Below are 27877 nucleotides of genomic sequence, written 5' to 3'. Positions count from 1 at the left end.
GATCGGGAAAAGAATTCTCATCGAATATTTTAAAAAGTCGTTTTTAATGAACATTTAGACAGCATATTTAATACTTTTCATAATCCCTCATATAAAATTAGATGAAAGACGTCATAAACTATTCAAAAAAATCCAAAAATAATCAAAAAAACAAAATTCTTTATGAAAAATTATATTTTTTACTATCGTCTTCTCCTCCATTGGGAGCTACCAGTGGTTCGGGCGCCCCCAATGGCGCAAAAAAAGTAGCTCCCATCTTACCTTGTATAATTTACACCAAAAGTGAGATTCATTAAGCGTTTTTCTTTTTTTTTTTTTTGAATTGGCGTGGAAATGGTATTGAGGCAGTGAACATTTACTGCTTTGAGGTAGTACGAATAGTTTTATATTTCACTCAATACCAAACTCTAGTATAATTTAATATAAAATATGTTATATTAGTAACCGGATATGAAGGTTGGAGAAAATCTGTTAAACCTTCAAGGCTTGTCCATGCACCATTACATACAGCATCGACAACTCTCTGTGTGTAATTAACCATATCTGTGTAATTCGTTGGTTGGGGGGAGCCACAATTGAAATGCCTGCCTGGATGAATTACGCCAATCATAAACACATGAAGATGTGTGCATAACTGCATATTTGGTAAATCAATCATATCAGAAAATAACAATACCATTCCTGTTTTTTCATGCATGAATATTCCATTATAAACATTAGACCCTTGAATTGAAACAAGAACTTTCAAAGACATCCAATATTTAACGATTTCCATAATAGGAATATCACAAAATTTATCATCTCTAATCCATCTGGCTCCTTGTTCGAGCTTAGTTCTTATATTGAGCACCCTCACAAGCTCGTCTGCATTATCTATAAATCTATTAGATCCAACAATTCTATTGGCTACAACATATCTCTCTGGTTTGATCCTCTTATATTCTTCTTTTTCATATACAATCGCTCTGATACGCTGGAGGCCACCGCTTGTCAATCCATGAGATTGTTCTAATGTATTAATAATCCATATCTTTTTAGCGAAAACTTGATCTGTAGGGTTCGTATAGAGATAATTTATTTTAAGGCCTAAATAATGAGCTATATCAAGTGTAATTTCAGCAAAATAATTTGGATTAAGAACTAATATTCTTTTGTCCTTAATTTCTTGTGGAACAAACATCATAGCACACAAGAAAATCATGAATGTTATGGCCATACTGCCGCCAAAAGTGAACACAATATACTAATTCGTCAACTACCTTGCAGGTTTCTTGGATTGGAAAAATATGATTATTAGTCTCATAAGAATGTAAACGAATAACAGTATCATTTTTTATAAGCATGTTTCTTTGACAAAAAACATTTTCCATTAGTGTTATGTGAACGATAGATTGTGTCGTAAAGTTTACAGGAATGAATTGTTTATATAAAAAAGGCATTTTTGTGATTTTTGTAAAATTTAAGCTGCTATCTGGCTCACGTGTCACGATTGTATACGTTTGAAGGTATGGAAACTTATACCACCATTCCATTCCGGTAATGTTTGGCTGATAAGGAAAACAAAATAGGCCATCTAAATTTGTATCAGGGCATTTCATTGTTATTATATAGAGATATAATAACAGACACATCAGTAGAATATTTGCGCGGGAGAGATAATGATCGAATGCTTTTAAAAAATCTATCATGATATCTGTTTCCGGCCAAAATGAAAATTTTCATGACCAAAATGAAAAAAATTGAAAGAACTTTGAGAAACTGTATTTAATGACATATAAAATTAGTCAAATTTACATTAAGTTTTCAATTGAATTGTGGTCTCAAAATAATTTTGAGTCATAATGTAAATTCGAGACATTCAAAATTATTGTGGTAAAATATTTGTATAGATGTAGATAAATACATTTCCGAACTTTCTCATTCTTTATCAAACTTTTACATACAATTCAGAAGTTTACTATCATCTGTTATGAAAACAAATACTGCGTATAATATGGCATAATTAAGAAATATTGTTTTAAAACTTAAAAAAAATCAGAGAACAAAAATTTATTAAAAAATTTAGCTTAAATATCAATCTACTTATAATTTTGGTATCTAACCAAATTGAATGTTCCTCTCCTTTCAACTTTCATGTTTTCAATTAGCTACCTCAAAAATTGAATTATATTCAATTTAAAAGAGGTTTAAAATTGAAAATACTACAAGAAGTGTGCCTTCACCATTTCTAGCCTGAGTTATAGATAGAATAGATCATAAGAAGCTTAACTTGAGACTTAGGAGAAAAACTGCGCAAATTTCAAAGATGAGAGAATCAATTAAAATTGAATACTTTTTCATTGAATTTTTTTAATTCAAAAACAAACAGTTGATATTGATGACGTGTTGTACAAGACATGATGTATAAATTTATTAAGATTATTTAGTTAAAATTGTGGCTTTTTTGGGGGGTGTCACCGTATTTTAAAAATTTGAAAGGGCTTTGGCGTCAATATAGGAACCACATATAAATTCAATGAAAAAGTATTCAATTTTAATTGATTCTCTCATCTTTGAAATTTGCGCAGTTTTTCTCCTAAGTCTCAAGTTAAGCTTCTTATGATCTATTCTATCTATACCTCAGGCTAGAAATGGTGAAGACACACTTGATTATTACACCATTAGTTTGAGCGGGATAAATATCTGACATTTGTAAAGTTCCAAAATCTGGCATTGTAAACTGTTTACAAATGTCGGATAAAAAAACTTTTACATACAGAAGATCTCATGGTAGACCACCACCGGAATCGCCGCTGACTATTCACTTGCTAGGTTGCTACACAGCCTTTGATCAGATCAATCATAGTGCTGCTCCATCCAAATCAGCAAGTGTTTTTGGCTGGAGATCTCCAATCGGTACTCCATTAGGTTTCTGCAAGCCAGAAGCACAATACCTATTCAGCCTTGCTGCTAGGATAGCGTAGCTAGGCTGCGCAATTATTGTGCTTCATGGAGTATAGTACTACTCCCTGAACCTCCGATGGTCAGGGGTGTAAATTTACTCGAAACGAGCAATGTTCATTACGAAATCTCTCATTCGTTGAGAGACTTCATAAGGAGCATTGCCTTAAAGTACTCCTACTACTATTTCTTGGTCCCAAAAGGTCTAGGATTCTGTAATTAATCGAATAGAGCAGAGTTTTTTCCGAAGTCTCTCATTTGATGAGAGGCCTCGGAAGAACTCTGTCCTGGTGTAATGTAGTTGTGGTACTTGGCCCACAAAGAGCGAGAGAACATGCCTGTAATTCGTTTATTTGTGTACAAAATTCATCATTGTAAATATTTATTTTATACTTATTTTATAGTGCATTTCCTTATAAGTTCTCAAGTTTTTCAAAAAGAAATTTATTAAAAATATTGAGAATCAGATAACAACAACCTCTGGTTCGCTCTTTATCTAGCCTTTATCACTCAATTCGCTGCGGAAAAGTCTTTTAACAAATTTATAGTCAGATTATTATACCTTATTGGCGAACCATTTTTGATCTTAATAACACCCACATCAATGTCGACTTTCGGTTACTTTTTACGCGCATTATATTCCAAAGGAATCAATTACAGTCAGAGTATTCCATTGTATCATTGATTATGATACTTGTTGTCATATCATTGCAGTTCAAAATGATCAGATTACTTGGAACTGCTCCTGACATCGATGTAAAAAACATCATTGTTTCATGGCCTCAAGAATACATTGAAATCTACTACAGAATATGTGTGTTAGCATTACTGCCTATGGTAACAGAGCTGCTAAGGGTTGATACACCTACTTTTGTTCCATATGTTGTAATAATGTTCTTTTCTATCATCGGAATGATCATATTATTTGTCAAACGGGTCAACATCTTTCCAAATGGTCGTAACATCCTACTAAATATGTACATTCTCTGTTTCACAACTGCATTATTGTCGCTAATTTACGCATATACCAAAGCTATCCAATATATTTTCATTGCATTAGATGTTGTTATTGTTGTTGCTGCATACTTGATCTTCAAACAAGTGTTTTTGCGTCAAAATAAGAAAGTGGTCGATAATTTATATTCAAAATTCGATGATTTGATAGAACATATATCATCCCCAAAGCAGTGTATTGATTATACGCGTGTTGGTTTGATCTACAACACCCCTTGTGTATATAATCATACTCTTATCACCTGGGGCATGTCCAGATGGCCTGCCGATCAGAAATTACTGTTAGCTAGTGGCTTTATATACTATGTTCTCAATGTGCAGTACAAAGATATCCTTGAAACAATATCAAATGCAGTGGATCTCCAGCCACTTGATAGAACAGATACAATCTTCTTTTTCCAGATATTTAAGCGTCTTCCAACGCGTGAGGCTCATCTTTCTCGTTCATTGGAGTCAGTCCGTCGCATGTATAATATTCCGAAATCATCTCAACGACTTTTCTGGGAAAGTTGTCAGCAGAGACAATGGGATGAAGCTCTAATGCGTGCTTACAACCTTAATGAAGACCTAGATCACATCAACGCCGTATTCACGAGTTTAATTTTCGACAATCCTTCTTCTGACATCGTGATGCAAGAGTTCATCAAGTTTGCAGACACTATCCAAGGCAACCACATCATCGCCGCTCATGCACAGGCCGAACTGAACAGAAGACAGATCGCGAGAGCTGAAGATAAAGAGACAACAACATGCAAACTCAGGAAACTGGTTCTCAACAACAATTGTCACGTTTATCAAGTGTCAGATCTTCAGTTTACTTGTCAGAATTTAGTGAAGGTGGTACAGTGGAAGACAGAGTTAGTGCTGGTCTGCAGCATGCTTTTCTTGCGCGCCCTATCTTTTGGCCCAAGTATTTCTTCATTTTCATAACAATTATTTCAGTTTTATCATTTGCAGCAGTTGTTTCCGCTTTTGCTGTTACAGAAAGTGTTTCCACATCAATGGATAACCAAGTCGAACTGAGTAAAGAGATACACGACATGGCACACAAGATCTCTCTCATGTTCGGTGTCTCTATGTTGTTCACAACACACAATGTTTCATCAGAAGACACAATCACTGGCCAACCATTTGATTCTGCTACTTCTAGAAGAAATTTGTCACTTTTATCTCAACAATTTGACAAATTACTTAGTCAGTCATTTAGCAGGCATTCCTACATGCCGAACAACATCCTTTTGAAGTGGGTTGATGATACAGTTCAAACAGACAACACTGACACAGACATCACAGCTCAAACTAAAAATGACACTGTTCCGACAAATCTGAGTTTGATGACAGCGATAAGAATCTACCAGTTGAGAGCGATGACACTGGCATACACTCCTTCAAATGATCTCGGAACATTAAAAGATCCATCTCCTGAAGCAATTCTTGTTACATATCTCTATCCTGCAACAGCTTCTGTTTCAAAGACAATGATCAAAGAGATCTCCAAGGCATTGGACAGCGATCAGAAAACAAATGATTTGATGATTTACTCTGTTTTGGCTTGTATATTGGGTGTTTCTATTATTTTGACTGTTATTTTTATACCTGTGACATTAATTGGATACAAAAGAGAGTATGACTTCATGATCGCAATCATCCAATCAATTCCTCCAAAAGTCTGCAAGAAAATGATGGCATTGGATGGAAAATTACAAGCAGGATTTGCTTCTTCTGAGATTTCTTTCGATTCAAACTCAAAGAAAATCTCAAAGAAATACTACAAGTTCTGCCAGATTTCTATGCTTTATGTTGTTAGCTGCGTAATTGTTCCTCTTCCTTTGATAATTTCTGTTGTCGCATTCAAGAAATTCCAGAGTTCTTCGGAATTCATTTGCACTGTATTGCAACTAAGTACTGATTTCGTTGCTGACTTTGGTTTCTTGTGTCTTTACTCATATAGAATTGTATCTGGATTTCCTTCGCCTTACACAAGACAGGAAGAACTGGATTTGTTGTATCAGAGCGGTGTTTCAACAACATCTTCCTACAGAGAGTTATTCTTTGGAGGAACAGATGCTTTCCCTGTCGGAATCATGAAGAAATATCCGAATTTGATGGAGAAAATATCAATTCAGAAATGCTCTGTCATTTTAGGTGAAGGAAACTTCAATGTCAGCTGCATGTCTTTCCACGACATGGTCTTCTTTATATTCGATCAGATCAACAGAATCTGCGGAATCAGAGATGAAGATGTTCCTACTAAATTCAACTCAAACTGGTGGAGAAAGTATTATCCAGTTGTTAACAGAGCACTGATGGAAGGAATCACTGAATACTTCCAAATGCTGACAACAATTTCTAATGACTTCGAACAGCAAAGAAAAATTTTATTAATTTCAAGTTTAGTTTTAGGAATAATCTTCTTCATTGCAATTGAAGTCATCGCTTTCTCTTACATGAAACTCGCAATGGATCCACACTTAAGAAGAGTTCTGAAACCACTGACAATGCTTCCTCCTGAATGTCTCACTGAATGTCAGTTGTTGTATAGGTATCTGCAAGGAGATTACGATTTCCCATCACGACAGTTGTCTCGTGAAAAGAAAGGAAAGAAGACAGAATCTGCAGTTCCTTTGATTGAATTCATCACTGAAGGGGTTTTAGTTATGACTCCAGATGGAACAATCATCGCTTCAAACAAGAAATACCACGAGATGATGTCGAACACAGCTGAAGAAACACTTGGATTGAACATAAAGAACAGAATGCCACAATCCCTACAGCCTTTGTTTGATGTTCTCCAAGTTGTTAAATCAGGCGGACAATACCAACCATCCACAACAATAGAAACAGTGATTTTCACTGAAGACGACAGAGATCTTCAAGTCAGAATCACTTTAGTTGTCCAGCAATTGCAGGAACACTCAAGTAAACCAACTTGCGCTTTCATTATCTATGACAGAAGTGATTTAATTAAAGCGCAAGCTCAATTAAGAAAAGAAAAGGCAAATGTTGAACAATTATTGGATTCTATTTTACCACATAATATTGCTGTTTCTTTGTTGAATGGACAGACAGAAATAACATTTGAAGCTGCAAAAGGTTTGGTTCTGTTCTCTGATTTGGTTTCATTCACTCCAATGTGTTCGCAAATGTCTGCAAAACAGATTATGACTGTTTTGAATTTGCTGTTCACTAACTTCGATAACGAATTGGCCAAATACCAGAGATTGACTAAACTGAAGACAATTGGAGATGCTTATGTCTGCGCAACAGGAATATTCGAAGGGGATGGTCCAATTGAAGAAGCAGCATGTGAAATTGTTCAGTTTGGAATAAGAATGCAGGAAATTGTTCCGATGCTGAATAAGAAACACAATTTGTCACTGAGACAAAGAGTTGGAATTCACTGCGGCGGTCCATTGATTTGCGGCGTTTTAGGAAAAGAGAAGCCTCTGTTCGAAGTCATTGGGCAAACTGTGGAATTGGCTGAAGACATGGAAACTTACTGCCTGCCAGAGAAAGTCCACATCTCACAGCCTGTCGTAGATTTGGTAGCCAAACTAAAGCTGAACTTGGAAGAAAGAACTGGAGTGACAATGCACGGAATTGAAGGAAAAACTTGGACAGTTGTTATAGAAAAGCAATAACTTTTATTTATAGATTTTTTATTTTATTTTATTTTTATGGAAGTAAAAAATGTTTTCATTTTATTAGCTTATGATATAATGTATTTACTTGTGCATGTATTCAAGATATCATTATTGTTATTCGAATGAAATTGCATTGAGATCGAGACAAAGATAGAACTTCACCAGTATCTCTGTATCTGGTTCTGTAAGACATGTCTTCATCGATTTCTGAGATTGTTAGTACTGCATTGATATCTTCTTCGAATCAGGGTAATTTCTGCCATAGAATAGATCGACATCAAGGACGTAGTTTATTGACATTATGATCTTCTTTTCGTACATTGCCTATAGTTGTGGGTATGTTTGATCTGTGCAAAATGATCTGCGTATGATGTCTTTCATTCATAGTAGACAACGATTCTAGCATATCTTGAGATCATGAATGGTGGCATTGTTGTGTTAACAAAAAATTATGAATACAAAACTACTTTTTGACACTTTTGTAAATATAAAGAGCTACACAATAGAGGCATATGCCTTTTCTCCTGACCAATTACGAACTGCAGCCAAATTTCCAACAAGAACGATATAGTCATGAACTTCACCTAATTTCTCGAATATTTTGGAAGTGTTTTGAAATGAATTTATTGTGATTTCATCCATTGTAATTGCACATCCAGAGCAAGCAAGACGGTCTTGAAGAGTGACTTTGAAGGTTGCGTAGTGATCAGCCTTGATATGTCTACATTCCTTGATGTCGCAAATTCTATACTCATAAAATCTCTGAAAATTCTGCACGATTGTTAATAATAATCCATATCTTTGTAGATGGAAAATGATTCGTGTATTCATATTAAAGCTTCTTGTGGCTGAACTTTTGAAGATTATATAGTTTTTGTGTCAAATAAAAAAAATCTAAAATAAAAACGTATCGTTTTGATAAATTCATGGTAATTATTAATAGTTTATAACAAATAATAACGGTTTTATAGCAGTCAAGCATTACAATATCATTGCTTAAAGAATCATTATTGGAATTGAAGAATTCAATAGGATTTTGGTATAAAATTATTTAAATTTGAGAATACTTAAATTTGTTTCGACTTCAATGATCAAGATCTTGATGTGAATAAATTATGAAGAAATTATCGATTTCATTGATAAATTTCGATCGGATATTAAGGCATATCAACTTGTGTTGATAATTTATTGTTGCAAAGTATGAGCGCTCTTATGATTTTTTGATATTTTCTTTATTATCTGATTCTGTTTTGAAAAACTGGTTATAGTAGCTGCTTTTTGTTTTGATGAAAAATATGGGGATGGGTCTAATATTTGTTGCTTTGCAACACAGTCAAATATGAAGTCTGGTCGGACAACGACAACTTTTCTTTTTTCTATTGCTTTGTCAAGCTGGTTCCGTTTACTATGACAAATATGTTCGGCAATTACGTGTGTAACAGATGTGCAAACCATCATTACAGTTCTTCCTCCATTTTTTTCAATCAATTTTGTCATAGCATATCTGGATGATTCACCTCGCCCAACATAACCTAAAATGAAAAATACGCAGTCTTTGAAAAGATTTGTTTCTGCGGGAGCCATTTGGGTGTCTAATTTTTTACTTCTTTGGTGATAATAATTCGATACATCATCTAAATCCTTAAATTCATTACTTCTATGCTCCATTACTCTTTTATTTCCTTCGTTCTTCTTATCCTCTTCTTGTTTTTTCTCCTGGATGAACTTTTTTTGCATAAAAAAAATCTCCAAGAAATAAATTTATCCCCCTAAATCGATATTTAATTAATTGAAAATCAATTCGTTGTTGAAATATATTTTAAATTTAAAATAAGCATCATATGCACAAACGGTATTATGGGTTAAAATCTGCTAACGTAAAAATTCATCACATCCTTTCAAAAAATTGCGGTTTTTCTCAAATGAAAAGTTCATTTTGACTTTTAAAAATCATTCTTTATATTCACATATACTCCAAAATTTTTAATTGCAGATTTCAATTCGGATTAAAAAGTGACACAATGATGTTTTCTTGATTATTGCTGAAAGGATGGGCAAATTGTCGCGACCTCCAGTGTATGAAGTTCACGACCAAAGTCAAGTTTCAAATTCAGACGATTGCTTTTTCCGCTATTTTAATGATGGAGTTCTAGATTTAATCGGAATTGCCAAAAAATATAGTGATTATGGTGTAACGGTTGAAGATATTAAGAAAGCAAACCCCGATATTCTGCTTTCGATGCCAGTTGGACTCGTTCTTAAAATACCATATCAATGTCCAAAAATTATGGATAAAAAATTCTACATGGACTCACAAATTTTCAAATCATCTGCAATTCCTAAGAATGGATCACTACTTCTCAGCTTTTGCTACATGGACATTTACAGAAGGAGATATCCACACAGATGTGAAGAATACTTTAATTACAACAGAGGCTTTGACAAAGACGCTAACTTGGTTAGCTGGAAGCAAGCCATGGATGCTGCTTACCTTGAACCGATCGAAAAGCCAAGTAAAAGACTTCGATCTGATCAGTACGAATTAAGAAAATACAATATTGATGGTAAGATCCACTATGCAGTTCTCGATCCAAATGGAGAATTATACGATCCAGGTCGTAACCTCGTTAAAGATAGCTACCCTTATGAATCAAGATACTTCCAACAGGATTAAATGATTCTTTCATTTGAATTTCGATAAACGTTTTAATTTTTTGTTAAGGGTGCGCCCGGGAGGATCATGTAAACTTCAGAATTTAGAACCTTAATTTTTAAGCAATAACTTGGTACCTAAATAGGTAGGAAAACTCTAAAAATATCAAAAAATACAACTTGGCTCCATAATAATCCTGTCATGGTGGCTGTTTGTATCCCCTAGTATTTTCCTCTTGAATCTCTTTTTCTGTCGAAATTAAATTCAAATCTCAGAAGTAGAAGTGAATAATCGACTTATTACTGCTATTATACGAATAAATAAATTCATTATATTATTTTTATTTACATAATATCTGTTTGAAGTCCATAATTCTATAAATTTTTCTTCAAAAACATTACAATCTTGATAGTTTTGATACTGTTTAATATGTTTTTGGCACCTTATTTAGTATTTACTACGTATAGAGTCGATCTGAACTTAATTTTCGGAAATTTAAAATATTTATTATAAGTAAAATCTGATTTGAAATTTATGTTTAACTACTCATATCTTGCATTATCCGGAGTAGCTTTTGTAAAAATTCATCAAAAAAATTTTTAACGTGCTTTAATTTTTATTTTTTAAAATAATGCATATTATTATATAACTAGCATATTTACAAATTTTAGTGCTTTCAAAAATTTAATCCTCCTCCTCTCAAATAAACGTACATCCAGGTGGCCTGTTTTTTGCAAAAAATAAAATTTCATTTTTTATGCTTAAAAAGTCAGAATTTTTATTTGCTTCTGGGATATATGATGGCTATATCAGATGCCCATTCTTTTTGATACTCAACATTAAACATAAAACTTAGCCGTTAAGGCTCTTCTGAAAATATTTTTTTTTCCGAAAAATTTTCGAAAAAAATCAAAAAATTTAAAAATCCCCGAATCTGCAGGGATTTTAAAAAATTCTTTTTAGTAAAACTTAAGGATATTGTATCAGATATATTGGTATGGGCAAATTCAATTTTAATCCAATATTCATCGAGATATTAAGTTAACGAAGCTTTCAAAATTGAGAGGGTAATCCTCCTCCTCTCAAATAAACGTACATGCGGGTGCACCCTTAAAATTTTTTTTAGCCAAAAATCAATGAAGTATTATGAGATTTTCATATTCACAAGAGTACCTCAACAGATATCGCTATGGATTTTGTTCACTTGCCTCTATCCGAAAATAATCTTTGGAAAAGAATGTTTTTTTTGATATAAAAATGTTTTAAAATTATTTAATTTGATTTAATCTGTAATAAACAGAAATTCATCAAAAGTGACAGCTCTCAATTTTTTGACATTTGTAAATTCTAAATTGAATGAGAAAAATGAAATAATACTAAGCATAATACAATATTCTAGATTTAATTATAATTAGGGAAAAGTTAGTTTTGAGAGTACTTTTCATAGGCATATAGAATGAAATCTTCTGAAAAATAATATCACATAAACTCATATTATTTTCTAATATATAACTATTTTATATAAAAATCAAATTCAATGATCTTAAAAGCGAAGGATAAACCTCAAAATTTACGAATATAATGAGTGGGAATATAATGCTTATCTATCATAAAACCATATGAAATATTAATTTTTGCTTTACCTTATAATTTTTTGACGACAATTAGCAAAAAATGTTAAATGTTAACACTCAGTCCATTTGAATATGAAAAATAAAATTGACTTTGATTAAATGTTTTTATTTATCATGCAATTCTTCTTGCGACCAAAGATTTGAATAAAATTTCAAAAAATAAGATAGCTTAAAAAATAATGTACGGTAGTGTTTACTAATAGATGAATAGTATATAAATTCTATTAAAATGGATTTGATCCAAAAAAATATATAAAATTTGATCATAAATAAAATCGTTTTAAATTACTTCTTCATTTAAATTATAACAATTATTTTTGATTTTATATGGGCTTCGTGGACTTCACCCTTGCCATACACCTTAATGTTGTCGCTTTCTGCATTCGCTAATGGAACCTTTCTTTTTCTTACGTATATTTTACCATCTTTACTCTGACTTACGTAATAGAAAGGATGTTGTATTCCTCTTGCGTCATTTAATATAATAGACTCTCGCTCTGATTTTGACAAGCTCATTTTACATCGGTTAAAGTTTTAATTTTGTTTTTTATCTGCAGTCAAATGACTCAGGCAAGCCCTACGGACAAGACCCAAGGGGTCATAGATGTTGAAGCATTGAAGAAAGAAATTCGTGAGCAAATTTTATCCGAACTGAAGGAACAAAAACAAGAACAAAAGCCAGAGAGACCAAAGAGAAAACTTAGTGAAAAACAACTTGCTGCATTAGCTGCTGGAAGACAGAAGAACCCACGTTTGCTGGCGAAGAAAGCTAGAGAAGAAGCTGAAGCAAAGAAAGAGTAAATGGTTTATTTTTATCCGAATTAAATGTATAGACAAATACCTTTATCTGTTGCGTTCAGTAGTGAAAACCCTGACGTCAAAATAAAGGGGAACAGAGTAACGTTTAAGTTTCCAACAGACTGGATTGTGAACATAAATGAAGAGAAGTACATTGGCATAACAAATATGTATATAACACGTGCTTTCAGAAAGGTTGACTTTATACTTCAAGTCGAGATAAAAAATGACGAACAGTCTTTAAGCGCCCAAAACATTCACATATACAAATACTTTAAAGACGATACAACGTTAGAAGACTGTATAATTACATTTTACGAAAATTTTCAAAAGAAGTTTAACATTGAAGTACAAACTTTACAGCCTTTACGTGAGTTTCTTGCACAACTGAAAGAAGAAGGAATTGTAGAAAGATTAACAGCTTTTCATTACGAGTTTGTACCAAATGAAGATGGAACACATGACTGTCAATTCATTGTATTCTCACCATTCAATGAAGTCGCTAAAAAGAAAGAAAATCCATTACGTATAAGATTTCAAATCTCTGAACCAAGTGATGATTTCAAGAATGTTTTCAATTATGATGCAATGCTTCCGAGGAAAAATGATTTTTCCGAAATTAGATTTCCAGGCATTTGGGATAGAAAGCAAGCTATATTATATTCAAACTTAAGTAAGGGAGTTGAAAATGAGTTCATTGGTCATACAAGAACTTCACCACTTCCTAACCCTAAATACTATAAATTAACTGGCTTCAATCGTGAGTTTTGGATAGACATGTTCTCCACTCATGACCATAACTGCCCAGTGTTCTTACCTCCAGACCATAAGGACTGTCTCTACATTGAAGCACAACTCTTAAACTCTACCATCGCAGTATTGTAAATGACCACATGGGCTTCGCCCTTGCCGCTAGCGGCTTATTTTTATCACGAATGACCTCATTGCTGACAAAAATAAATGACCTCAGAACTTCAACTTACGAATAAAGCTTGTTTTAGTCGTTATTGAGAAGTTAAACTTCTCTTCAAAGCAAGGTTGACATGACTTACATAAGTCAAATCCAATCTCTTGACCGTCATAAAGTGCTTTGTAAAGTTTCATTAAACTGAACTCAGAGTCTTTGTCATATGTTCCTTGCGGAACCATTAAACCTTTATCTTCATCATAGAAACACTGAACAGAGTCAGGAAACATTTCATTAGCGGTTAAAGCAATAACATCTTGCTTCACGCCTTTCATTCTGCAGTGAAATGCAACTTCATTTAAATCATTCGTGAGTAAGTCTATGTAAGTCTTCTTTCCACAAAATATTGACTTGTATGCTAAACTTTGTTTATCTTTTGTGATTTCTGCAAAGTCGCTATGAAATTGACCAAGGTTTTTACCAATGAGAACTCTTCCATAACGTTTCTCAAACTCTTCAGCTAAACGAGGGATATCTTCATTGTAGAGATGCATACTGTCCGTATCGCTATAAAAGATGTCCATTCCTAAGTCCTCAGCAGTACAGAATACTTCACACATTATTCTCTTCGACATAGACAGAATGTTAACACCAAGTGGACAGAAGTTAAAGTGTCTGCAAATGCTTTTCGTTAGCTTGAAAATAGTTTTATCTGAACCATCCAAACCTTCGAACTTCACTATATGGTTGTAGTTTCTGATGGCATATCTTATAGCATCTTTGTCATTTACTATGGTTATTTTTGACTCAATAGGAGATAGAATAGTTTTGCCATAAATACTGTTCAGAATGAGCTTTATATTTTCTTGCAAAGGATTTCCTTCTTTCTTATACTTTAACCTTAACTCAAACAACTTCTTTACTTCATCTCTTATTCTAATATCTCTGTTTCCATCGTAATAGTATCCTTGCAACACTTCACATTTGACACCTTGATATTTTATGAGGTCTTGTAATGTTATATGGTCAACATACATTAAACAGCAAGTGTTTGAACTTCTGGGAACGTTAAGTTCTGGATTTAGTTCAGGGTCACAAACTATTAAAGGAAAGTGTCTATGTATTCCAATCTCTGTTATCTTAATGAGAACAAAGAAGCCAGACATAAACTTTTCACCAATGGGTTCCTTTTGGTCGTCATCGAATAAATGTCTCATGAGATACTCTGTGCTTAACATTTCTTTCTTCATAACCTTTGGAATACCTTCTAAAGTATAAAGTCTTGCTATAGCTGATGGATATAATGAAACAGCGTCGAAATCAGCAATGAGTTTCTTTTCGCTCTTTTGTTTCATGTTATCTGACAGCATACATCTTCCACCTTGAATACAGCGTGAAATAAATTCTCTTGGTTTATTTGAGAGGTCATATAAATTTCCATTCGGGAAGTACACTCTGTTCTCAAACAATTTGTTAGCAATAGAACAAATACTAACGTAGTCATATACGTTTAAATCAAATTCTTTCAATATGTCATTGCGGAACTTAACAAAACCTTCTCTTAAAATTCTTACATCTTGTTTGCAATAAAATGTGCTATACTTTTCTAAGTCGAAGTGGTTCTCATCTATTCTGCAACCTTTGATGGAATCTATGTTTTTCATGAATGTATCTGCATCCCGGATAAACTTACATGCTTCAGAAATGACACCAGTTCTGTTGTCATTTGCTAACAAAACACTGCTGTAGTAGTTGTATGGAAATACTTCTTTCGGTCCTGTTTGTAAGTTAAACATAGCAGGAAATAGTTTAAGTTTCTTATTTATAACACTGTAAGAGTCTTTTATAATAATTGCCCTTCCTTTATATAAGCCAGTTATTTGCATTGTTCGTGAACCTTTAATGATGGGAGTTCCTTTCACTTCTGTCATGTGTCTTAAGATGAAGTTTATATCATAACTGAGGTTATGGAAATATATTAAACTCTTGTCAGGAAGTCGCTCCAAAAATTCTGTTGCACAGTTCTGACCCCAAATGCTTTCACTCACTGAACCATCTTCACTGTCGTAACATATGTTAAAAGCTTTATGAAAGCCATCGGTACTGCACTCAAAGTCAGCAAAGAAAACGTGCTCAGGAATGAACTTGCACTTATTTTTATTTACTTCTTTTGACTCGGCTTTCTTCTTCAGTTGTACACAATACTTTGGAGCATATGTCAAATCTTTAAATGGTGCAAGGTTCTGTTTATATAAGTCAGTCGTATATGTGAAAAGTTCTCCATAAGAAATAGGTTCGAAATATTTGCACTCCCACAATGTTTTCATAACATCCCATAACGGTGTTGTTCTATCATAACGAACTACATATTTATCTTCTCTCTTTGTATAAATCTTCATTTGTTTCTCAATGTTCTTTCCACCACACTCCTTCAAGATTTCTATATAGTTGCGAATGAAATATGTTGTCATTGGTAATCTTTCGTTTAGCATGTAGTGGTCTTCAACAAGAAGTAAGTCAATAGTTCGAACAGTTTCACATTCTTTTGGTATGTATCTCTTTATTTCATTATGTCTTGAGTCATTGAAGTAACCAATGGTAGTTAGTAAACATATCAAGGGTACGGCGGCACTGCGTTCCACCTTACCCATTATATGTGAATTTGACACTTTACAAAACCGTTAACGTATATTTTACAACACAAACGACAACACTAACTTAACCTTAAATATTTACAAAGCCGCCAACCACTTCACTAACGAACTCACTAATGTAAAAATAAACGTTCTCACTATCGTTCTCACTAACGACTTCACTAATGTTCTCATAAATTTTCCTCAATATCTTCATCATCAGTGTTAACCCTATTGTAGTCATACTTGAAGCCATAAACTTTCTCTAACTTCTTAACGTACAATTTACATAACTTACCTTCGTCATCATATGGTTTAATGATATAACTATTTCTATCTTTATACACAGTCAATGAAAAGTCAACTGGTCTCGGATGTATTTGAAAGAACATGTTATGCTCAGGAAGGAAGAATAAATGTTTAAATGTATGTTTGTTATATTTTTCGATTTGTATGAGTTGCTTTTGTTCTGTCATTTACATCCAAATAAAAAATAAAATAAAAAATAAACTTAAAAATTAATGATATCACCACCCTCACACGTATGAAAACATAGCACAAAAATAAATTTAGGTGAAGTGGTGAGATCTCACCTCTTTTTTCACCTGTTTTTTCACCCTGTTGAATTCATTGCTTTATAACTCTCTTCCTTTCTCCAACTCTTCTAACTTCTTCCTAAGTTCAGCAATGTTGTCCTCATGAAGTTTAATCTTCCTTAATATACCTTCTCTATCTAATGGTTGCTTTATCTTTCTAAACTGAACTCTACCATCCTTCATAGTATGAATGTAAAAACCTTCTAGAATAGTTCCTGATTTAATGTATTCTACCAAAAACTTTTGTTTCATTGCTTCAGTGACTTTAGTCGTCATTTCAATCAAATAAAAATTTTAATATTAAATAAAAATAACGTTATTTTTTCAGTAAGGAAACGCAGGAGTTTTACGATTTATTTGAGGAGTAGGTTCTGGTTTAAATGTTGGAGTCGGTTTAGGAGTTGACTTTTGAACAGGAGTTTGTACTTCCATAGGTTCAGGAGTCATTGAAGGTTTTGCTTGTGAAGGTGTTGGAGTTTGTTTAACTTCAGCTACTTCAGTATTATTTACAACATTTGCTTTATTTCTTTTCAACATCATAACTGCTCCTGCTGTAGCTAGCAAACCTAGTGGGAGACCATATCTTATATAAGGACTTGACCAAATGCTATTTTTGACAGGAGCTGGTGGAACACCTAACCTTGGTGAGACTGCTCTTTGCCATTGTGCAGCTCGTAAGAAATATTCAATAGGTGCTCCATAATCGTTTGGTAAAGTTTGTTTCACAGATGGTGAAGGTTCACGAGAGCTTGATGAAGAACTCATTTATAAGCTTTAAAAATAAACGTTCATCCTTTATTCCTCACCGTCGTCCGTAGCTAAGTTATAGTCATCTAATCTTATTATTGGGATTCCGGGAGAGAGATCTTTTTGTTTGTGTGTAACTCGAGTAAGAAACATCTTCTCTACTGATAGCTTCTGAGTAAATGTAAGTGTTTAACTCTCCTCAGTGAGTTCGCAAATTTTTTGTAATATTTGACTACAAAAACTTCTACGATACAAACTCTGTTAGTAGGGAAATAGAAAAAATATTTTTTGAAAAGAGTAAGTATAATAGAATTAGACCTGTTATATTTTCATCAATAATGTAAGTTAAATTATTTCCACAAATATTCATTACATATTTTTTATTTCTGAAATTTATCTTATTCATACTACTTCAATTATTATGGAAAAAAAACAACAATGGCAAGATTGCAATGAGTTTCTTTTCAATACACCATATCACAAATACTATGCTCTCTCCAATAAGAGTATAACAGCTCGAGACCTATGTAAGTTTATATTTGATAGATATTAAAATAATGCCTTTTCTAAATTGATGATTTTAAGTCTTTGTTTATTAAAACTTCATTATAATCAAGAAGGTTCTATAGTGAAGACAGTACATCCTATTAGGCTCTGTCCTTATTCAGTATAGGTTGCTTCCAGGATCAGAATGTGTTTTAAGATGAAACATTAGTAATTACAAGTTTCACTATTGTTGTGAGAGGGTCACCTAAAACAGAGACGCTCTAGTTCTGAAAAAGACATTAGTATTATCACTTTGGAACCGCTGTACACAAAAAGTTAGCAGTCGTTTTGAAACAAAGAGTTTTTCTTTCGTGAATTCGGTCAAGATTCATACATATATTACCTGTCATAGTTTATTATAATGAAGAACTCATCTAACTCACGTGAGAGAGATCGCAGTAAAATTTCTTCAAGAATAACGAATAAGTTAAGAATATCAGGGATTTGCTTTAAATCTTTCGAAAACAGAAAGAATATAAGAAAGGGAAACATCTGTGAAATATTATCCTTCATCTCTGAAGACACATATACGAAACAAAGATGTTATATCAAGAATTCTTACACAGTTGAAGAAGCTTCTATTGACATTGACGAAGGAAGTGAAATGTTGAAGAAATAGACCCTGAAGCTATTAACGCAAATATATATTTTTGAATAACTGATGTGTAACTACGTCACCATGTCACCAGGTCAATTAACTTCTTTTAAAAATGATGACAACATGACATTTTGACAACACAGCAGGATTATAGCAAAAATGAATGTTATCGTTTATTTATCGTTAATGTTATCGTTTATGTTATCGTTAATGCTTATCGTTAATGTTATCAGTGTCGAACATAATTGACATGGAGCATTTATGTTATCGTTTATGTTATCGTTAATGTTATCGTTAATGTTATCGTTAATGTTATCAGTGTCGAACATAATTGGCATGGAGCATTTATGTTATCGTTTATGTTTCGTTAATGTTATCGTTAATGTTATCGTTAATGTTATCAGTGTCGAACATAATTGACGTAGGATTCATGACTTCTTCATAAATGAGTGTAAATATAGCACAAAAATATATTTTAGGTGAAGAGGTGAGACTCCCCGTTTTTTCACCTCTTTTTCACCTCATTCTCTTTCGTTAATGTTGTCGTGACTTCTTCGTTAATGTTGCCGTGACTTCATTCTTCCTCTTTGAAGTTATCGAAATATTCTGTTATTTTTCTTCAGTAATGTTAAGTCTTCTTTGAATTAAGTATTGTGCAACCTTGATGTCATAGTGTGTTTGAGAGAGTATTTTTGACATTTCCTTATATTTGCTCATTCGGTGTCATTGAATCGGTAAGTTTTCACGATAGAACCAGTTTCTGTCAGATTTAATATTTTAGCTAAGTCATAAAAGCTCTTGTTGTTCTTCTGACTAAATGCAACATAACCATATCTTTATCTTCTTCTTTCTCCAATTCTTCAGTATATATCATATACCTATACTTTTCCTTTCTTTTGGTACTGAACGCGGTACTTCTTTTCTGTATGCTTTTGTCTTTGGATTCAATGACTTCATCTTTTGCTGAAGTTTCTTTTCCATCTCTCACGTTCTGCTTTATATAGTTCATCTAACATCATGAAAATATAACAAGCATAACGAGGTGAACCCACATTGCTACAGCGTTTACTAAAATCTATGAACATAATAACTTTTCAAACCAGGAGCCAATTCTTGCGATTTTCGTACGGAATCTCTTCTCTCGGTTTTCCGAGGAAGCAATCATATGAGAGAAATTCTTTAAAATGTTCTTTTGTCTGTTGGTTTCAAAACCAATGATATGCTTGCTTTGTAGAAACAAGAGCATTCATTATACTTTGCATTTGTACATTCATCTTTAACTGAACGAATGAGTCTCAATGTTTGTTATATACTGTATGTATTCGTATTCTTCATTTATGGCTTCATGAACGATAGCAGTTGTTGTGTTCTCTTGATGTTGACATTATGTCTTTACATACAAGATAAAAAAATAAATAAAAATAAAACTAACTTTATTTTTCTGACTTTCACAAAAGACAAAAATAAACGCTTTACATGTATTTTTCAGCAACTTCGTCAATATTTTTTATAGCTTTATCTATCTCATCTACTTCAAACGTTTCTTTACCTTTCGTGGAGACCACATACATTTTCTCAAAAACTTCAAGCAATTCTGTTTCAGCAGCTCTCATATCATTAACGAACACAAACCTTTGACTCTATTGACTGTACTGTATATCTTTGGTTATATTATATGTCCTTCTATCTTATATCTTTTTGTGTTGAAGTCCTTCGTTTCTGAACGATGTAAGTAAGCCTTCACTGCAACGTTCCGTATCGAATGAACCATATGTTATGAAGTTATATCCAACAACTGGGTCTAACCATACAAAACTATTGGTATAAGACTTTTGTCTATAAGTATGTCTTGTTCCATAGAATCTACCGATATCATGAGCCTCAGGATTTCTTGTCAAAATTTTCTGAGTAGAAGCAATTCTAAACCCAGTCCTTGTTTTCTTTCCAGAAGTGTTTATATGTCTGACAAAGAATATTTGTTGTATTTCTTACAGTATCTTACGTTTAAATCACCAATTCTAACCACTTTGGTGTCATCGTCTATCTTTCTAACTGTTTCAAACTCAATGTTTGTCATTACTGTCTTTACATACAAGATAAAAAAATAAATAAAAAATAAAACTAACTTTATTTTATCTTTTATGAAAATTCATGAAATTTGGTCATTTTTCAGCAAAAATAATGTTGAGGTGAAGAGGTGAGATCTCACCCGTTTTCTCACCTGTTTTCTCACCTGTTTTTCACAAGCGTTTCACATGAATTGTACGATGTATATTTGAAATCCTAAACAATTTCGTAGCTTCTATTTCTTCTTTTAGTACATCGAATGTTTAACGATACCGAAAGTTTCTTTATACTTCTTCTTGACGTCAGACAGAAGAAATCTTTCTGCTGTTGAATAGTTTTTATTAAGAAATGTCAACATATCCATTTTATCTTCTGCTGGCTTTTCTGCTTCTTTCTTTAAGTCTGCATAGTCGTTTCGCATTCTTTCTATCTCTTTGACTGAGTAGTTATATTTCCTCATTGCTGCTTTACATTTTGAACATTGCGGATTCATTTTTGCGTTATACATTGAAATAAAACCAGCTAGAACAACTAAGGCTCAATGTTTTCTTTAACTCAAAAGCTGCTTGTTTTATTCTTTCATTCCATACCTTACCTCTTCTATCTTTATCTCTTATCTGCCATACACATTCTGCAACTAATGAAACAAAGTTGTCGTATGTCTTAAATTCTTCGGATTTGTAAAGGTCAGAAATATTTTATAAACCATGTCGCAATCTTTGTCCATAACTTTATGGTTGCAATGATATCCTAGAAACTCATAGTTTACCTTTCGTAGAACTTCTTTATTTCTACTGAGTCAGTTGCTTTGACTTCAATTTCGTCAAATTCGGGAATGGTTAGTTTTTGTTGCTGAATTTCAGGTAGTTTAGGTAAATGGTCGATGAGGTCCTGCATGTCATAAAGATATTCTTCATTTTCTTCATCCTGTGCGGTACAGTCTAAATTACTTGTTAACAGTTCTTGCTTTATCTTCTGGATTTTTGTTTCGAAAGTATATGAAGAAGGAATGAAGTTTTTCATCTCTACCAACATTGACGTAGGATTCATAACTAACGAGTTTGGTGCTGTAGTTGTGGCTTGAATTGTTGTTGTGCCGATTGTTGAAATCATATCTTTTATACAAAATAAAAAAAATAAATAAAAATAAAACTAACTTTATTTTTTCTATCTTAAGGAAATTCATGAAAATTCATGAGGGTGAAAAAAGAGGTGAGAAAACGGGTGAGATCTCACCTTTCACCTAAAATATATTTTTGGTGTAAATTTATGACAAAAATAAATGGTACATTAATGATATCATGACTGTTCTCATCATGTCTGATTTACATCTAATGAAAAAGTTTAGAAGAATTTTCTTATTCTTTCTGGCTTATTTTTGTCTTTCCAGTATCCCGCTCTAATGTCCCAGATGTGTTGACTTTGACTCTCTCAAGTTCTTAGATGTATAACATCTTCAACGCCTCCTTCATATCTTACTTATAAGTGTCATCGTTTATGTTATAGCCAAGTATTTCAATAACCACTCCTCGCTTTGCTTCGTCAATGGTTTCAGCAAGTTTGCCATACTACTTTCGACTAATTTATGTCGAGGGTAAAACGAATAGAGTCGTCAGCAGCTTTATAAGATATCCATTACCTTGCGTAGAGTCTACGATATAATAGTTTCTACTTAACCTTAAACGTTTCTTTGTCAACGTTTGTCGTCAAGAACTACACGAACTTTTGTACCAGGAATGAGGGTAAATTGTGTTGAATTTCTGATATTTTGTGTTTGGCTTCGTTTTTTTGTATATACTTTTCTTCTTGTTGTTGTGTCATTGAATTTGGTGTATGTCCTGTTGTAGAATGTGTTGAGGAATTATAACTTCGAGAAAAATGTTTCATTGTTTCTTCGGTAAAGTCTCGCTCTTGATTAATCTCTGAGCGTTCTTATGAAGCGGTTTATGATGCCGAGTATGTTATGGTTATGGTCTTCAGTAGTGTAGTGAGTTATGTTATGCTTAATGAGAAAATCTGTGATTTCATTGCTGAGGTATGCACTGTCTTGGTCTGATGTTAAAGTATTGGGCTATGTTCTGCTACAACTTTTGTAAAACTCTTAAAACTTCATGAGTTCCTTTATTTTTCATTGGATATGCATATGCTTTACGAGTGTTAACATTAATGAAGATGAGGAATGGTTTATGTCCTCCTTTTCTGCTTTGAATGAGAGTGTCAAATTGGTATGCGTCAGGAGTGTTGGAGTAAATTGGTAAAAGTAGTCGTAAGGGTTTATTTTTGTTTGATGTACAACATTTTTGTCAAAGAACCTTTTCACTTCAGCTCTGTTAGTAAATCCCAACTCTTTGCAGCTTCATTGAACTTCTTAAATGACCTCCATGGATGTTGTTCGATACTTCTTTCAAGCTCATTTATGTAAAGTTAAATTTAGTATTTCATGCTGTTCGCTCTTTTGGAGCTCAGGACTTTCAGGCCGTTCTAACCCATGCATAAACCGCATATAAGGTGGCATATAGTCTGCTCCACTTCCTGTTGGATTTGTTGTGAAAGTATGGACATGATTTCCTCCTGGTTCAGTTTGTCGAAAAGTCTTTTTTGAATTGTTATAAGATGGAGATAAACATCATTGCCAGCTTTATATTCTGAGTTGTATAATGGTGGTCTCGTAATGAGTGGCTATGGTCGCCAAGAAAAGTTTTGTCGTTCCTGTATGAGTGTGCGCAGGTAAGTTTGCTTCAGTAATTTTCTTCGAACCTCCTGTTTGCTTTGAAGAGTTAGCACAGTATAAGAATTTGTCTACAATCTGTTCCACAGTACCAAAACCTAAAACTGTTTCTGGATTTGTTGAATTCATTGACGATAAATAGAACCAACAGAATATATGGTTTGAAGAATCTGGGCCTTCATTGTTAGAAGTTCATGTTTAACGTTTATAGCTTTATTGCCTTCTACAATATTTATATTGTTTTATTAAACCATTAGGAAAAGTAGGAGGATAAATTCTTTGTCTTGTACAGTTGCACCGTTTCTTCCTGTTTTTGTTACTATTTCGATGCATGCTTTAATTTCTTTAATCTTGATTGTTTGAAATTCTTCATGTGTATGGTTCTTGTCGGCTTTTCCATTAAGCGCAGCATTGGCGCCTTACTTCCGACTTCTTTGTATAATTTTTCATCTACATAAGTTTTGTCTGCTTTCTTATCTAACATTGCTGGTAGTTCGTATGCTTCAAAGTTTCTGGCATGACTTCATAATGTTCATACATCTGTTATCTAAATTGTTTAGTGTATCTTTTACGTCTTGTACTTGGATTCTCTAAAGGTGCACTTGAACAAGGGTATAGTTCAATATTATGTCGTTGCTCTAACAGTAGTGAAGGATTCGTTTTGATGGTCTTTGTCAGCTTTACTGTCTAATGTAGCTTGAAGTTCATTTATATCGGAGATGTTGTGTTTATGAGATTTCAAAACTTTGTTCATTGCTTCGAGTTCAACTTTTGTCAGCTTTACTTTTAATAGCATTTCAAACGTTATTTTTGACTTAACTCTCAAAGTAAATCTTGGTTCAACTAATACACCGTTAACATTGAAAGTAGAGGCATAAATTTCACCGTATAACCAATGCTTCTGGTGCTTTAGCTACATCATACTGTACAGTACAGCTTATGTCATAACCTTTAGCACGAATGTATTTTATCTTCTTTCATTAACATTTTTTTGTCTTCGCTTCATCACTTCGTGTTAAATATCCATGGTAGTCCGTTATAATCTGTTCGTCTGAAGTTATATAATGAACGTGGTTCTTGACTTTATCACTCAGAGCTAAAAGCTCATTTTGTCTGCTTTTTTCGGCTAATTTCTCATTAACATCATTCACTTCTAATTCAACTCTTCCGCCAGAACTCTTATTATCATTAATCTTTTTCATTAATTCGGTAATTACGTCATAAAGACTATATTCTGTTTTCGGTTTTGTAAATATGAGTCAAAATTTCTTTTCATCATTAACATCGCTGACATTAATGATATCACCAATTCCTTTTTCATTTTATTCTCTTCATTAATTCTGCAATATGACAAATATATAATCTGTTAATTTATTCTCTTCATCGAGGGTTATAGAATGTTTTGAAATTGAATCATTAACACCTCTAAATAAATCAATAACTTCAGGATACACGTTTTTAATGTCTCGAATAACCCGACCAGTATCCTGTTGTTCATGTTCTTCGTTCCCATCGTCGTTGTTACGTGGTTTTATATCTCTAGCCATCATCAGCGCATCCATAACCGGAGGGTTTGTTGCTATCTGTTCGAAAATCTGTCCGTTATGTACAGTATATCTAAATAATTTCTTTGTGTTTGTTAAAACATTTGAAACAAGTCTTTTAAACCCATCAACACAATTTCCTGTTTCACCTAATGTTTCTTGCAGCATTTACGAGCTCACTCATTCCGCTTTTGACCCCAAAAACGTCATATTGCATTTATTTCACTCTGTATAGTTGTCCATTCGGCAAAATTAATACCTGCATTCGCTAAGCTGAAAATGAACTCAGTGGATCGAACTTAATCCACCTTCTTTTTCAATTTAACACGAACTCACTAACATGAGATTTTAAGTATTCTTTCGTTTAAAATTGTTCTTCCGATGTTATATTGTTGACGGAACTATCACCGTCAAAGTTAACGAATTCAATTTCGTCATTGATGCTTTTATTTCATACACCGCTTTATTCGATAGTTTTTGGCTCACTTCTTTAGAAGCATATGAAACATTAATGAATGAATTATATGTATTCGTGAATGAGTTAAAATCAATGATTTTCATTAATGACGCCTTTTAATGATTCATTTACTGTCGAATCCCTTAAGTAATTAATGAGTTATCGTTTATGAAAGGTACACTACAAACCGTTGTGTTTGGATCAAATCCTGTAGTTTGTGCAGGAATATTAATGATATAAGTCATTAAATCATTAAGTGACGTAAATAATTTGTCGTTTTTGATTTAATTTTTTAGCATCTGTTATATACGGTAATTTTATTTCTGTAGTTTTCTGAATTAAAGATATTCGCTAAAATGTTTTGTAAACTGTCTTGAACAGCTGTGTAAACCGTTGAATCCGGAACTCTTATGATTTCACCGTCCTTAATAAAAGGCATTGCACATGGTGTAGTGCTTGGTCAAATCTTTTTGGGTTATGATTCAACATATATTCTAATGCTTCATAACAGACCTATATACGGTTGTATTATCTTTTTCAATAATTTCACGTCCTTTATAAACGGCATAGTACATGGAGTTAAAATAGGGTCAAACTTTTCATAGTCTCCATGTTATGTATTTCTCATGTATTTCCATCAGTGTTAACAATATATTTGTCAGTAAGTGTGAGAGAGTATTGACCAAAATATAAACGTTTAGCTCTGTCAGCTTCATACGCATATGCAGCTATACTCATATTTTAATGAGAATAAAATGTTGTTCTATTTGCAAAGTACAGACCCAAACGAATACGGGACAGTAAAGCTACAAACAAACTTAGACTACAGAATGAGGCACTTGCATTCAGAAAATGGTTGACTTCATACTATCGCTTCATTCGTTATAGACAGATGAAACAGATTTCATGGAGATTGAAATAGATGGAAAGAAGCACGAAATAAGATTTCACATAATGTAGAATTAAGATGGAAACATTAGCTGGAGTGTTAAAATGCCTCCATAAATACTACAATAAACAGGATAACGAAGAAAACTTAATGAATGTTAAACTTATTGCAGGAGTTTTGAAGTTCAGTTATGCGAAGGAGTTTAAGATAACACGAATGAGTCATAGAGTACAATTTCTTTTGGGTGCATACCATATGACATTTCCTTTGAAAAGTGTTGACAAAACGATTGAGATGAAATCTGTTCCATATGTATGTTATGGCAATTGTTTGTACATTGAGTCTAAAATAGCTAATGTCACAGGCATTTCAGGAGTTAATAGTAAAGGTTCAGTAGAATATAAATCCTTCTGTTATGCAGTCAATTCAATGTTCATTCCAAACGTTCTGTCATAGCAACTCATTTAGGTAAATGGGTTCGCATTATTCTCATAATTTGAAAGACTGCAATTCAGACTTGTTGACTTTCAAGGAGAGCCTGTAGAACTGAAGACACCGGTGCGAATGACTGTTGAAGTTGACTTTTTAGAAAATATTAAATGCAACAGCTTAACAAGAGAACTCAGAGTAAAAATATAAAGTATAAATGTTATGTATTAGGTCATGAACTTTGGTTGTTGCTGTTTGATGAAACAAATGAATTAGTTATGTCAGTCAAGAGAACAAGAAAATATTGTGTTAGTGAAACTGCCACAAGTCAATAAGATTAGGTTTGCATTATGAAGATGAGTTCAATAGTGTTGAAAAAGTTTGGACAGATACTATAAGTTGTTAACTTGAAATTTTTTTGACTGACGGCGCAAAGCGCCAAGATGGGCTCAAAGAGCCTCCTGACTGCTTTAATTTACTAAAACATATTTCAAACAAAGCTTATAGTCAGTAGATAGTTTTGTATACTCGTTCGAATATTTATACTTAAACTCAACTCCTGTAGTTCCTGGTGTTTCAATGATGCGGATGTTACCTATTTTCATGAATGGTGGCGTTTGACCACAGCATTCGATTTCAGGGTCGAGATAGTCAATGACACATTTTTCCCTGTTATTTGTGAGAATACATTTTCAAGGTCCTCCTTTGTTAGAATTATTTGGTTCTTGCTTATAAGATTTGTCAAAGCTTCTATCGTCTTTGAGTAAAATTGTTTGTATAACTGAAGAAGGTAATGGTCTACGTTATCTGAAGGATTTGTTGAACATTTGTGTAAGGGTTGTCGTTGGCTTCTCTTGAAAGAATTTGGTCGCAGTGTGGATACTCTAACTTAACATCTGATGTAGCGTTTGCACTTTGAAGCTGAGTTTAAAATTCACGGATTTCAGCTCTGGTTCTGGTTCTTTCAAACACTCTGAACTATAGTTCTTTATGACAATATTGTTTGTCGTTCGTGAGTCAACATTTGATGTTGGTTCAATTGGAACATTAACG

The 27877-nt window shown here is 33.2% G+C and overlaps 8 protein-coding genes and 2 pseudogenes across 10 annotated transcripts, besides 4 other annotated features; 4 read left to right on the top strand and 6 right to left on the bottom strand.

Annotated features, from left to right (window-relative positions):
• Positions 1-8: 8 nt before the first annotated feature.
• Positions 9-1720, bottom strand: TVAGG3_0737120 (glycosyltransferase family; the record flags this gene model as incomplete). The annotated part of the gene is made up of 1 exon (XM_001286547.2): positions 395-1063. A coding segment is annotated over one exon (669 nt), but the record flags the coding sequence as incomplete, so codon positions are not given.
• A 1434-nt stretch (positions 1721-3154) lies between these two features.
• Positions 3155-3293: a mobile genetic element.
• A 367-nt stretch (positions 3294-3660) lies between these two features.
• Positions 3661-7595, top strand: TVAGG3_0737100 (annotated as a pseudogene). The gene has a single exon. A coding segment is annotated over exon 1 (3935 nt).
• A 931-nt stretch (positions 7596-8526) lies between these two features.
• Positions 8527-9352, bottom strand: TVAGG3_0737090 (Rev1 BRCT domain protein domain-containing protein; the record flags this gene model as incomplete). Its single annotated transcript, XM_001298504.2, has 1 exon — positions 8809-9335. A coding segment is annotated over one exon (527 nt), but the record flags the coding sequence as incomplete, so codon positions are not given.
• A 296-nt stretch (positions 9353-9648) lies between these two features.
• On the top strand, positions 9649-10272 carry TVAGG3_0737080 (LysM domain-containing protein; the record flags this gene model as incomplete). The annotated part of the gene is made up of 1 exon (XM_001298503.2): positions 9649-10272. One exon carries the CDS (start codon positions 9649-9651, stop codon positions 10270-10272), a length of 624 nt encoding a protein of 207 aa, XP_001298504.2.
• Positions 10273-10319: 47 nt separating this feature from the next.
• Positions 10320-11361: a mobile genetic element.
• Positions 11362-11541: 180 nt separating this feature from the next.
• Positions 11542-11578: a mobile genetic element.
• An 868-nt stretch (positions 11579-12446) lies between these two features.
• TVAGG3_0737050 (uncharacterized protein) lies at positions 12447-12686 on the top strand (the record flags this gene model as incomplete). The annotated part of the gene is made up of 1 exon (XM_001285978.2): positions 12447-12686. One exon carries the CDS (start codon positions 12447-12449, stop codon positions 12684-12686), a length of 240 nt encoding a protein of 79 aa, XP_001285979.2.
• Positions 12687-12710: 24 nt separating this feature from the next.
• Positions 12711-13568, top strand: TVAGG3_0737040 (uncharacterized protein; the record flags this gene model as incomplete). The annotated part of the gene is made up of 1 exon (XM_001285977.1): positions 12711-13568. The coding sequence occupies one exon, from the start codon at positions 12711-12713 to the stop codon at positions 13566-13568; it is 858 nt and encodes a 285-aa protein (XP_001285978.1).
• A 336-nt stretch (positions 13569-13904) lies between these two features.
• On the bottom strand, positions 13905-15094 carry TVAGG3_0737030 (annotated as a pseudogene). The gene has a single exon. A coding segment is annotated over exon 1 (1190 nt).
• A 411-nt stretch (positions 15095-15505) lies between these two features.
• Positions 15506-16241, bottom strand: TVAGG3_0737020 (organellar and viral DNA polymerase type B; the record flags this gene model as incomplete). The annotated part of the gene is made up of 1 exon (XM_051244742.1): positions 15506-16241. A coding segment is annotated over one exon (736 nt), but the record flags the coding sequence as incomplete, so codon positions are not given.
• Positions 16191-27877: part of a mobile genetic element that runs on past the window's edge.
• On the bottom strand, positions 16859-17095 carry TVAGG3_0737010 (uncharacterized protein; the record flags this gene model as incomplete). The annotated part of the gene is made up of 1 exon (XM_051244741.1): positions 16859-17095. One exon carries the CDS (start codon positions 17093-17095, stop codon positions 16859-16861), a length of 237 nt encoding a protein of 78 aa, XP_051091328.1.
• On the bottom strand, positions 17144-17584 carry TVAGG3_0737000 (repellent protein 1 family; the record flags this gene model as incomplete). The annotated part of the gene is made up of 1 exon (XM_051244740.1): positions 17144-17584. One exon carries the CDS (start codon positions 17582-17584, stop codon positions 17144-17146), a length of 441 nt encoding a protein of 146 aa, XP_051091327.1.

The sequence above is a fragment of the Trichomonas vaginalis genome, chromosome III (assembly GCF_026262505.1).
Source record: "Trichomonas vaginalis G3 chromosome III, whole genome shotgun sequence".
Taxonomy (NCBI): domain Eukaryota; phylum Parabasalia; order Trichomonadida; family Trichomonadidae; genus Trichomonas; species Trichomonas vaginalis.
The sequence above is the reverse complement of the archived record's forward strand: the minus strand, read 5'-3'. Positions and strand labels throughout refer to the sequence as shown.